The sequence below is a fragment of the Falco punctatus genome, assembly GCF_963210335.1.
Source record: "Falco punctatus genome assembly, chromosome: 4".
NCBI classification, from domain to species: domain Eukaryota; kingdom Metazoa; phylum Chordata; class Aves; order Falconiformes; family Falconidae; genus Falco; species Falco punctatus.
In genome coordinates, this window is record NC_137583.1 from 99,033,072 (window position 1) to 99,045,459 (window position 12,388).

General features: G+C 45.4%; 1 protein-coding gene and 1 long non-coding RNA gene across 7 annotated transcripts in view; one reads left to right on the plus strand and one right to left on the minus strand.

Moving 5' to 3' along the window:
* LOC308063828 overlaps positions 1-12,388 on the plus strand; it is a 59,584-nt gene that overhangs the window by 9,789 nt on the left and 37,407 nt on the right. The gene's annotated exons all lie outside the window — the stretch shown is intronic.
* Positions 1,551-12,388, minus strand: part of TMEM108 (transmembrane protein 108) — a 253,085-nt gene continuing 242,247 nt past the window's right edge. For all 6 annotated transcript variants that reach the window (XM_080387264.1, XM_080387266.1, XM_080387263.1 and 3 more), the window contains 2 exons: positions 3,610-3,764; positions 1,551-1,898 (listed from right to left, as the gene is read on the minus strand). In XM_080387264.1, coding sequence (XP_080243390.1) covers positions 1,776-1,898; positions 3,610-3,764 — 278 coding nt within the window. In that variant the 3' untranslated portion in view covers positions 1,551-1,775. The remainder of the gene's footprint in view (positions 1,899-3,609; positions 3,765-12,388) is intronic.

The following is a 12,388-nucleotide window of genomic DNA, read 5'->3' on the forward strand; positions in this document are numbered from 1 at the left end:
TTAGTAAAGCTGTCAGGTTGCTCTGACTAACTGCAGCCACCAGCACACTGCTGGCAGGTGGGAACAGCTGGACCAGATGTGCTGCTGCTACAGTTCCCTTTTCTGGTACCAGCCGTGCCTGCCCTTGAACAAGGCATATGGTTAATAATGCTATGCCAGCCCTGTCCTGCTCAAACTTCCCCTTCACACAACCAAGCGATAAACCTGAGCACCTAGTGGCACGGAGCAGCCAGCTGGAGCAGGGCGTAAAATCCCTGCTCCTGATGAAGTGAGGAGTGCAGGTAGAAAATAATCTACAAGGACTGACAGCCAGAGGTGTGGAGAGGCTGGCCGAGACCTGAAAGGACAGAGGCCATTTCACTTGCTGAACGATACAAAAAAGGAAATTTCAGAAGCAAAACTGAAAATTGATCCCACAGTAATGGTTCTGGGTTACTCAAAGAGAGAGCATTGATTTAGGCAACATCATTTCCTGTTAGCCTCTCCTTGTAACAACCTATATCTAGTCCATCATTTAAGCTTTGTTCACCCCTACTATTCCCCTAACACCATTACAGCCTGCAATCTAGTGCTTAACTGGGCAGGACTGAAATGCCATTTTGCTCTGAAACACTGTGTTTTCATTCCTAAGGGGGTAAGAACATTCTGAGAGAGGGGGCTATGAGGAAACTTGATTCAATGGCACTAGCAGCCGAAGAACATAAGATAAATAAAACAGTGGGGAAGTGGAAATGTGGTCAATTGGTGGGAGTCCCTAGTCACTAGATTTCAAGATTTCTGATCAGTTCAGAGGAGGTTTATGTTCCTTTGAAGGGGGCTCTCTATGTACCTTCTTTTGAGGCTGTTTGCTCTGCAAGAAATAATTCAGGACTCGACTCATTGGGCCAGAGTGGAGCTGCTGTGAGTCCAATGTGCAGCGTGGTTATGACATTTGTGCAGGAAAAAAAGTCATTCTTGTCCGTGCTCATGTAAAACAGTATTGGAGCTCAAACTGGAACTTGGCTCTCCTGTTTAAGCCTGAAGAAGATAATATAAAAAAGTCACGGGGCAACATTACTACCCTGATGGGTTTGCCTGTGTCTTGCGTGGCCCTGGATGCCATGCATATGTCAGGTTTGTTCATCATCCCACTGAAGCCCAGCTCCCCTTCTCTCCTCATGCTGAGCTGGCAGACCCTGGCTGGTTTCTACTGGAAGGGGGACTCTGAAAGGTGAGCCCTTCTATATCCCGGTACTGGAGTCACTCAAAGGATACAAGACTGGCACACGAGCCGTACAGACTGCTTCTGGCAACTGAGCTGGTCCTGTCTGGTTTGTATTCTAGCTTTGCAGCCTAGAAGAAAGGAGTGACCGAAGTCATTTTACAGTACAAGAAGGGACATTCACCAAGCAGCAACGCTCATGGCCAGGCTGAGTGATCTCACGTAGGATGCAGGGTGCTGTACCCAACACATGCTGTCTCCACCAAACCCAGCCTTATCCCATATTTTTCCAGACCGAGTATATTTAGCAGCAGATTGTAAATGACAGCAAAGAAAACAGCCCACCTGACAGGTGTTTTGCTTAGAAATACCTTTATTTTATAAAGCCACAGTTTGTTCTGTAAAGTTTTACCACACTTATAAAAAAGGGGCTGACAATTCTGAGGGACAAAAGAAAAGCTGAAAACATTTCTTGTAATTCAGGGTTACACAAAGGTTATATTTATAATATATATATTTATTTATAATTTGGAGACATTAGAGATGAAACTGCAGTACGTGGGCAGCTGTAGGGTCATATTTCAGAGACTTGCTCGTGTCCTACAAATAGTGTTTCTTGACAGAAGGGGTTCACAAGGACCATCCCGCTGTCACGGTAGTCACCATTGGCAGGGGAGCGCGGCTCAGAGAGGTGGTCCTAGGAGAAAGAGAAACAGGGTGAGCACTTCACACCCCTAACCCTCCACGAGCACACCAGGGCATTCCGCTGCCCTGTGCAAATGCATGTGAGGAATCAACTGCTATTTTTATCACTTCTCCCAATCCTCCAAAAGTGCCTGAATTTTGGGGGCTCGGGCTCCTGGAGAGCTAAGTTTGGTGAGCCAGTTTGGAGAGCTTCTTCAGGCAGTAGGAGATGCGAGTGAAGAGCTCCTCTGATAGTCACGCTGATTCTTTCTCAGTCTGGGGACACAGAAGTCAGATGCACCAAACTTCAGGTCCCTTAGCAGAATTTAAGCTTTCATGTTTCTTTTTTGATATCTTTTTTTCCACTTTCACGATGCATTGCAACAGTTTCCTCTCTATCAGTTGGGTTTGACTCTTCAAAGATGCATTTTCAGCTTCTTTTTAAGGTCAGAAAGCCACATATACGGTTCCAAGCTAACTGAGCGCGCTGCAGTTCAGTCATGTTCCGATCAGGTTTAAATGACTCAGATGACAGCTTTTGGAGACCATTCCACATGTCAATAGGTCTATCACTGGTCAAGAGGAAACAGCCTCAAGTTGTGCCAGGAGAGGTTTAGATTGGCTATTAGGAAAAATGTCTCCACCAAAAGGGTTGTCAAGCGCTGGAACAGGCTGCCCAGGGAAGTGGTTGAGTCACCATCCCTGGAGGTATTTAAAAGACCTGCAGATGTGGTGCTTAGGGATATGGTTTAGTGGTGGACTTGGCAGTGCTAGGTTAATGGTTGGACTTAATGATCTTAAGGTCTTTTCCAACCTAAATGATTCTATGGTTCTATTGATTTGATTCTTGGTAAGTCTAGACCAGATCCTGCCTTAGTTTGAGCAACATAACTGCCAGCAAAGTGGGATTAATGAAGCGACTGTGAGTACTTGTCTAATCACATCTGACAGGTTCGTTTCTGAACACTTCTTTTTAAGATTTTATTTAATGAGATGAGTTGAGTCAGCTAGCTGATCTGAAGATTACTTCAGTATAAACCCAAACTCTCCACTGTTTCTAGGTTTTAAATACCTCTGAACTAACCAAATTTATTATTCTCTATCTCTGAGGCCATCAGTAAGATCACCTGCCCATATATGAATAATCCCACTGAACCAGTAAAGGATGAGTATACACCACCACTACACACTCCCATATACTGATGTTTTGATTGCTTATATGCTGGGAACGCTCACTCCCTGAACTGGAACTGGAGAAGCTATAGGCAGCTCCTGAGACATAAATGCACAAAATTTGTGCTAACTCCCACAACCCCTTTATCTGATGCTGTGGGGGACATGCACGAGACAGATTAGAAGGGCTGACTGTCAGTAACAAGCCAGCCCAAAGAGCTCTCCTAAGCAGTCATGGTATGCCTAGACGCTGGCCTTAGGCTCAAAAGGAAGAGAAACCCGGGAACAAATTCACCAAAAGGTGGTTAACTCCCATGACCCCACAGCAATATGGAATATATCTGCAATGGCTGGGAACAGGGTGGCAATACCACTGTGGTTAACATATTTATCCCATATTATACATGCGCAGGGGCAACTCCTTCTCAAAAAGCTGTCTCTCCCTGAATGTGCGCAGGGATTTCAAGGTGTTATTAATACGACTTCCTCTGCCCTTCTCCCAGCATGGCTACGGTTACAGTTTTCAGACACTAGTTCTGCAAGTGAGGTACCTCTGAAGTCTCCAGCGACTGGATCTCTCTTGGTAACTCTACAGCATGCCTGTTGAAGTAGTCCATGGTAATAGCATTATTCCAATAGCTCAGGTTGTTTTCTGGGTTAGATGTCTTTTTCTTCCTCCTCATGCAGCAGACTGTCAGTAGAACTGCTGTCAATAGAAACATGTAAAAAATGTGGTTATTTCCTTTCAATAACGACTCATCAGTACAATGGATTTGTTTTTTACGTTACTTAAGGAGAGGGCTGGTGACCTTTGTTCATACAGTTCACTCTCAGCCAGATCTAGCTCTCTCCTAACAAACCCCACACAGTTAAGTCAGAATCTGGGCCAAGGAGATGAGGCTTTGGGCTTGGCAGAATATACAGGTTTTACTTTCTTTTTGATGTGAGTTTATAATCTTCAGGATATGGCTGTGTGGCTAATGGAAAGTATTGGTGTTGTAGCTGATGCTATTTTAATACCTAAGCAGGGATTTATAGACCCTCTAGGACAGAGGGCTCTCCCCAGGGACTGCAAAGGATGCCTCTGTGCAGATCTTTTCTACTTCTAATGCATTCAGGTGCTGCAGCAAAGGGCACGTTACCAAATGGGCAGTGAGAGACACCTGTCCTAGGCTCACATACCAAATTCCTAAATGCTTGTAGCTGCACGTCTTTAATACCAAAAGCTTCTGCCCTGAAGTGCCACGGATTCCTGCCTCTCTCACCTGCCCTTCATAGCTTGGATTTTGGGTACGTTGTGATCATGCTCCAAAACATCAGTGACCAGCAAGGGCTCCTGAGCAGGATGAGACAGTGGTGAGGTGGTGTGGAGATCCCCTCTGGCACCTGTCCCACGTAGCTTATGCTTCCAGGGTACCACTAACCCCAGAGCTGGGCTTTTCCTGCCTGTCTCCATCAGCCCTATAAGGATGTGGGATCTACTGATAAGCATAATCTGTTCCCCACACTTCCCTGAGCACTGGTGGTGTCTGAGCCTGGCTTTTTTTTCTTATCTGTGGAGCACACTTAAGCTTCTGCAGTCTGAAATACTTGAGCTTAAAGTAGAGCAGTTAAGCAAGATGAAGATGAAGTGACCAGCAAGTGAAACTCCCTGATACAATTTTCTGTCTGGTCTCAAGGCCACAGGCACCCATTGACTGCAGAGATGCCAGGATAATGCGCCCGAGGCAGGTGGGCCCAACGCAAAGCTGGTTGAATGTTATTTTCTGGAATTGCTTTTGGTTTAGTCATCTCTCGCAATTCAGATGGGTAATCTTGGCAATTTTATGAAAGCCAGGCAAACCCACTGTAACAAACTTACTGCTCCCAATGGTCCAGGCTCAGGCATAAGCTGAGGTGCATACAAGGGTTTGTTCAGAGGAGTAATGCATAAGCTCTGTGTGCTTATCTTACACCTGTGGAATTAATTGACCAGTTGTGCTTATAATCTGCCTGATTTATATAGACAGACAGGTAGCTGGACATGTACTTAGTTTGATTTGTACCTGTGAAATAGGGAATGCCCTCTCGTAAATTCACTCCATTATTTCTAAACCCCTCATGGTAGAAAGAAAGAGAGAAAATATTCATGAAGCAGAAAAATATATTATTTTCTCAGCTACAGCCAAAATTATTTATTAGAATTATAGCCCAGAGGAAAGAAAAGACTGCAGAGAGGTCAAAGCTGCTTTGTATGTTTTGACAAACATTGCAGCTACTCATATGCCATGCGTCTAATTTTTTTTTCCGTCTACTCACATAAAATGGCAATACAAAAGTGCAAGGCTAGAGCTCTATTTAAAACAAAACAATATGCTACTAAGAAAAAAATAAATTAACAGGTTTGAGTTCAGGCAGGTTATGTCTCTTCAAAGGGAAACGTGAGCTTATTGTATAAATCTTCCGAAACTAATGGAAAAATCTCCCACACTATTCCTGCGTGTTTCAGAAAAGCAGGTCACCATCAAACTTGCTATTATCTTTGACTCATATTGCTTCATTCTTTCTATCACCAATAACTTCATGTGCGGACAGCCCGACTCCTGCTGCTGCGCCCGTAGGCAGGCACCACGTTGGGGCTGCCAGAACTGCCCTCCCTGCCTGGGGAAACACTCATCCTCATGAAGGGCTACGTCTTTGCTCCCTGCTCCGCTGCTATGCTCTCTGTGTCACAGCCCAGCCTGCAGGCTTGTTAAGATTAGAAAGTGAAGCAGGACCTACATTTAGTCCTCCCCACTGCTGGCGAGTTCCAACAGACCTTTTGGTACTCCTTAAGGCACGGAGCGTTTTTGAAGGTGCCTGAGGATATGAGAGCCCCAGTAAAGCCAACTCTACCACTGTGCAACTATTTTGAAAACCTGAGGTTTTACAGCTTACAAAACATTGTGACTGCTGACAGAGAAGTATCAGATTTGGGTTTTATGGGCTGGAAAGCCGGTGACACTGAGTCGAGAACTCTGCTTCTTCCAGCAGGAAATGGCCTTGCCATGTGCAGATATGGCTGCTCTACAGCAATAATGCTCTCTCCGTTAATTACACTCTTGCCCTCTAACATTAGTGCACACACAAGCAAACGGATGGAAGACTGTGGAAAATGGGTTCCTGAGCCTCCTTGAATATAACATATTTTAGCAGAAGGCTATTTACCTAAGCTGCCCCAATTCAAAGATGAGGAGACCTGATTTAAGAGGGACGGAGAGGACAGCAGCGCTGGAATGAGGCTGTTCCCTTTTCATCTCATATTAACTACCCTTTGGGGGCATATTTTAGTGAAATTAACGTAGCTAACACAGGACTGCTCACTTCCAGAACAATACTATGAATGAGGTACAGCTTTACAAATATTCTTAAAATCTATTTGCTCCTATGACTAGAATTATGTGTATTACAGAAAAAAATTCTTTCCAGAAAGACAGTTGCGATGGCCAGCAAGGACATATTAAATGGATGAAATACACAGAGGGCAGAGATGGTCTAGAAGGGAGAAATGGCAATAACAACAACAGAGCTGAAGAGAGAAACAGTAGCTGCAATAGCCTGCTTATCCTTCCTGGTACATTATGTCATGTCCTCATAAGGACGAGAAAGTGCTGTTGTTCAGCGCTGCCATGTATATCACCTCTGTTTCAGAGCTGGCCAACCCTTCAGGCAGGCAGGCGGCTAACTTCTCTGGTTTTCAAGGACTCGCGCCTGAAAAGTTAGACGAACTTTTCCGCTCAATAGCTAGTGCCCTGAGAATGACACTTCAGTGTTGTCCCTGTGTCAGCCTGAAGTTCTACATACAAAGATGATGATACATGTTAGGAAATAGCAGGGCTCTGTGCAATTTTGTGGACACTGGAGGTTCAGGGAGCTCAGAAGCATTTCTAACTCATATGCTTTGACCTGTGGCTAGTCTGGAGGGAGAAAAGTCAACCCACACATTCAGGGGCTGAGCTGTTAAGCTCCAGCTATGATGCTGGCCTCTTTCTGACCCCAAGGCAAATTACAACTGCATTATCTGTCCCCCCTACCCACGAAACAAGACTTAATACATCCCACAAATGGGAGAAATGAGATTCTCACAGATTTACAGGTTTCTAGGCTGTTGGGAACATATCTGTCATATACTCTCAACTGCACGACACCTGCTCAACCAGGAGACTTTCACCTGTTAACCACAAGCTGCATTTAAGGTACAGCCTATCTCATGGGAAAATATCCACCTTCATTTAAGGACGTGGAATGACCGGATAACGAATCCATCCCCACAAAGTTTGTTTCAATGCTTAATTTCTGTTGTGGCAACATGTTTACATTCCCCTTGTTGTCTAAATACCTCCAGCTTCAGCCGCCACTTCCTCAATCTGCTTTTGCTTTTTTTTATTAAAAGTTTCCACTATGCTATCAGAAATGTCCCTTATATATGTGGGCTTCAGCCTCTTCTTGGACTGCTTGGTGACACAAGATGTCTCAGCTCTTAAATCATTCAAATGGCTCTTTTCTACTCTTCCAGTGGTTTCTTTTTTAAACGTAAACCACCAGGATTATACACCATATTCAATACCGGCTTCATAAATGCAGTGTAATGAGATCATACCAACTCCCTACAGTTTCCTGATAGTCTTCTGTCTTTCTTTTCAACTCGATTAAATATTTTACCAATCTTATATAGCTGCGTAGCCCCATGCCCCACTCTCCAGCTCCCATGCAAAACACAATGTTAACAAACCTGAACATTGCAAGCGCTTAAAAGTCAGGAAATATTCAGACTGAAGGATGTTCATTTACTTCTCCCTATGCCTGTAGATCATAACATAAATGAAGTTTCTATTGAATCCTTGCCTCATTTACTAAAATAGAGGTTTTTCCATATTTCTTTCAATTTTCCTTGTTTACCGTGGCCATCTATAGTAGAACAGCCTTAGCCATGATAAAGGTATCACAATGGGTTTGGTTATCGACCGTGACTGCTTACATCTGGAGACAGGATGCTCTTCTCCAGCTCAGCCTGAGCTCTCACCTGGGGATTAGACTCAGGGCTTGGGATCTCTCCCGCTTCAGACCAGGACGCAAACGTTTGTAGGCTTTGTGATAGAGAAAATGGGTGAGATAATTTTGGAAAGCATCCCAGTGCATGAAATGCGATCTAAGTGGGGTTAGGTCCAAGGCAATTCTTCATATATTCTTTGAGTTCTGCTGACGCCTGTGTTCAGAGGCTCAGCCTTCCTCTCGTGTTTTCCTGTGTCAGCAGAACTGACTGAATGAATTGACTTCTGTGCATCTGATTTGCAAGTTTCTGTTCTTCTACATTTTATCGTGCCATTCTGTAATTACAGAGATGTAAGTACTGGGAGCCCAAGGACCGGGATATTGGGTTTTAAAAAGAGTTCATATTGTGTCTTGTTCTGCACTGCAGAGGCTGGCAGCCACACACACATAACTGCATGTGCACAAAAATGTTCAAGGCTGCCTGAAGGACACCACAAAAACAACTCAAACTGTGACATGCATAAAATACAGATATCAGTGTTATATATGACTGCTTTTCTGGGAATGCAATGATACAGAATTCTCCATTTTGCAGCCGTTAAATAGCATTAGCAACATTACCCCCGTTGTTTGTATCATGAAACTGAAGCAGCAAAAGGTGAAATGATTTCCCCAGGTTCACAGAGCAGACATGGCTCAAGCATTCCTATTCAAAGCATCACTTTTCTGGCTAGCATTTTAAGGGATTTCAGTGGGACTCAGAAACCTATGCATTCTTAAAGAAAAAGATACTGTAAGGACAGGGAGGCTAAACCCCATCTCTTATTTCAGTAGGCAAGCTCCTGAGGCCCAGGTCTTTGGGCTAGTGCTATAGCCACTGAGCTGTGCCACCAGCATGGCTGGCAGGACCTGCCAGTCCACAGTGAGGCTCAGATGCCAGAGCACAACGATGCTGAACAAAGCTTCTGCTGCTTCCTGCTCTTAGATGCAAATCCCCATGGCAGGGATGGGCCAGCGAGGAGCCCCAGTGGGGTCTTTCTTCTGCAAGAAGCGCAGCATCCCAGGCATTTCTTCCAGTGGGGACGAAGAGCCAAGGGCTCCTGCAGTCACTCTCCAGCAGGTCACTTCCCCTGCTACGGAAGTTAAAATGCCCACAGGTTTTCATTTAACAGGTGCCTGTCAATAAAAGATGTGACAGCAAGCAGTGTGCGGGGCCCTACTGCACCAGGCGTTCGAGAGGGACAGACATGTTTCTGCAGCATGGTGGTGTGGGGCAGCACAAGCCGTGCCCAGAAGCCCCCTGAGAAGGAAGGCTTTTCCAGCCTCCTCGCTACACTCCTCGTGCAGGGGAGGGATTCCAGGGAAAGGGACCAGGGCTCCTGGCAGAGGAGAGATGCACCGGCCACTGCGTAGCTCTGCAAGGGCTCTGGCAACAGCCCCGAGGTCAGCGAGCTGTCTGAGGGGCACTGCTCATTAGCAGGAGGAGGGAGCCGAGTTCATTAGATTCCTGCAGCTCTGCAGCTGTGCACAGGCTCTGGTCGCCTCTCCTCACCTCCCTCCACTTCTTTCCAGGGTTTGTTGCTAACTTCCCTGCCTTGGGGCTGCCTCTCTGCCTGGTGCAGGGCCTTATCCCTTCTCACAGATGTCCCAGCAGCAGCTCAGGGCTCACCGCCCCTCTTGGTGGCTCTGGCCAGCAGCCTTGAGGGTGCCAGCCTGAGCACAGAGCTGCCAGCTTGCAGCTCCGGGGTAGCAATAACTTCCAGCCTCCCATGATCGGTGACTTTCCCCGTGGTTCCCTCCTAAGGCAGATCAGATATTTAAAAGCATGGGGCCGAGTCTTGATGTCGGAGATGCCTCCACCTTTCAGCATGCCAAGGCGGGGGCAGGACAGTGTTTTCCCAGTCCATGCCCACAGCAGCTGTGAGAGCATTTTCATGCCTTGAAGATGAAATGAAATCCAAAGGGCTGTACGCTTCGACCGCCTCTTAGCATCAGCCCCCCCTAGCCCAGAAGTGAATGCCAGCTCTGTCCTCAGCTGCAGGCGCTTGTGCCCGGGAGGTGGCGACAGTCCCCTGCACACCCCGGACTGCACCGTGCACCCTGCTGAAGGCACGCAGCTGCCCGAGGGCCAGGACAGAAAGTGCCCCTCCAGTGTGCAGCACAGAGGGGAGCCATGGCCGATGCATGTGCATCTGGGTAAAAATGCTTTAAGCTGTTATAACTTCTTTTTCTTCTCCTCTAGGAATAACTTATGCCTGTACAACAGCACTTACCATGGAATAGTTTAACGGCATAACTTTTGGATGAAAGCAATTCCCTAGGCACTTCAGCCAGATCCAAAAAAATCCCAGTTAAAAGCCTACCTGCCAGTCTTTTAAACTCTGAAATATGTCTGAGGATCCCCAGATTTTAAAAGGAGAGTCCCACTGAAGACCATCCTCAGAAATCTGGTCCTCAAAGCAGGACTTAAATATCTGCATCATTTAAACACTCAGATATATTAGAGCTGGTATAGATAATTTTCAAAATAACATTTGCCTTTTTAAAAAATGTAGCTTATAAAGATAAGAAACAGAACAGACACAGTCATATGAACACATACTGTTATGGCACATATGATAAGAAGAAAAGGTTAAACACCACTATTTAATGAATAGTGCGTTAGAAGTCCTGCCAACAGACTCCTATTATTATTGTTATTAATAAAAATAACAACTATCATTACTTATTAGCTCATATGTGGCACACTGCAGGCAGAGACATACACCAGTGTACACACTGGTTATGCTTCCTATGCTTGCGTTGTATGGTATTGTATTTTGGGGTTTATTTTGTTTGGACGCTTTCCACTAAGATCACCTTCCTTTCTGAATATTGTCCGAAAAAATAATGCTTGGAAGAATTTATTTCATCCTCTGTTTCTACTGATTGATAAGACAAGGCTGTTCATAAAATCATCAAATATCACTGCTTCTCATCATGTGCTATAACCCAGTTTCTCCTCTCCATCTTTTGCAGATGTATCTATGCACACTTCTGCTTTGGTTTATCTTTATTTTGGTTTTCCATCTTTTAGGTTTAAGCTTTGTTCTCACCCGTGGTTTTAACCACGTTGACAACAGCAGAAGGGACAAGCCTAACCGAGACGCTGAGCCAATCCAAGAATTTGCAGCTGCTGAAAGGATTAGTGTGGCTGCCCCTCCAGGTGTATATTCCTGCAGCCTCATCCGCTCCACGTCTCACGCTCACCTGACCCTGCAGGGAGCTGATTCAACTCACTGGGTGGACAGAAAGTGCCAAAGAGAAAAGCGAGCACTTTTTGGCCACTTCAGCAATCTGGAAGTGTCTCAGGGAAGTGTCAGTCAGGCCCGGGCAGAAGGAGAGGCGCAAGATCAGGTGGCTGCGCCCCAGAGATGGCAGGGGACAGCAGCACTGTCCTTTTTGGCAGGAGTAAGCTGTGTGCAAGACTCTCCCAGTCAGCTTATCTAGCCTTGTCCTCAGAACAGCTAGTAGATGTAAATGACTGAATTAACACACAATATTGTTGGCTGCTACCCTTTAATATTTCCTCAGGCAGCAAAGGCTGGGAAACATTTGGTTTTGTTTCACTCCAGACAAAGCAGCACAATCGCACCCCACAACAGTGAAAGCCCAGAGCGTATGTTGTCCTACCTTGGTGATATAACCCTGCTAAGCAGGGGACACATCAGCATCCACTCACAAGCTTCCTCATTGTTTCTCATGTGCTTTTTGTAGCTTAGTCAAATGACAAGACTCTAAGCCAGCTCTGGGAACCCAACCTGCCCTGGTCGTCCCCGTGGCTGAATCCTGGTGTCTGAAGGCCAGGATTTAAAATTCTTCCTTCTCCTTCAACAGCTGCAAATTGGAATTAAAATGGAGGAAACCAGCACTCTGATTATCAGACTTTAAAGTCTGATAGTTTACAAATTGCCTGCAATGAAATATTCTATCGCATGGGAAAACTGGTGTTTCCTAAGGAATTAGTCATTACAACTGTCATTAATACTTTGTGTTAGCAATAGGCTTTTCAAATCCAGTTGAAAATCCAGGGCAGCATATAGTGGTTTCTAGATTAAAGACTTGCACAGTTTTTCATTACCAGCTTAAATGCCTTGAAGTAAAGCTGCTTCACCTTCTAGAGTTGTTCAGCCTTGTGTTACACCCTCAAATGGAGGGTCCCAAAGTGATTTCTAATAGCAACAGAACAAGTATATGCTTTGAGCACAAACATTTTGGCCCTGCATTTTGAAGCGAAGCACTTTGGTCAGTGAATGTGATCCCTGTCTAGTGATTGCTTCT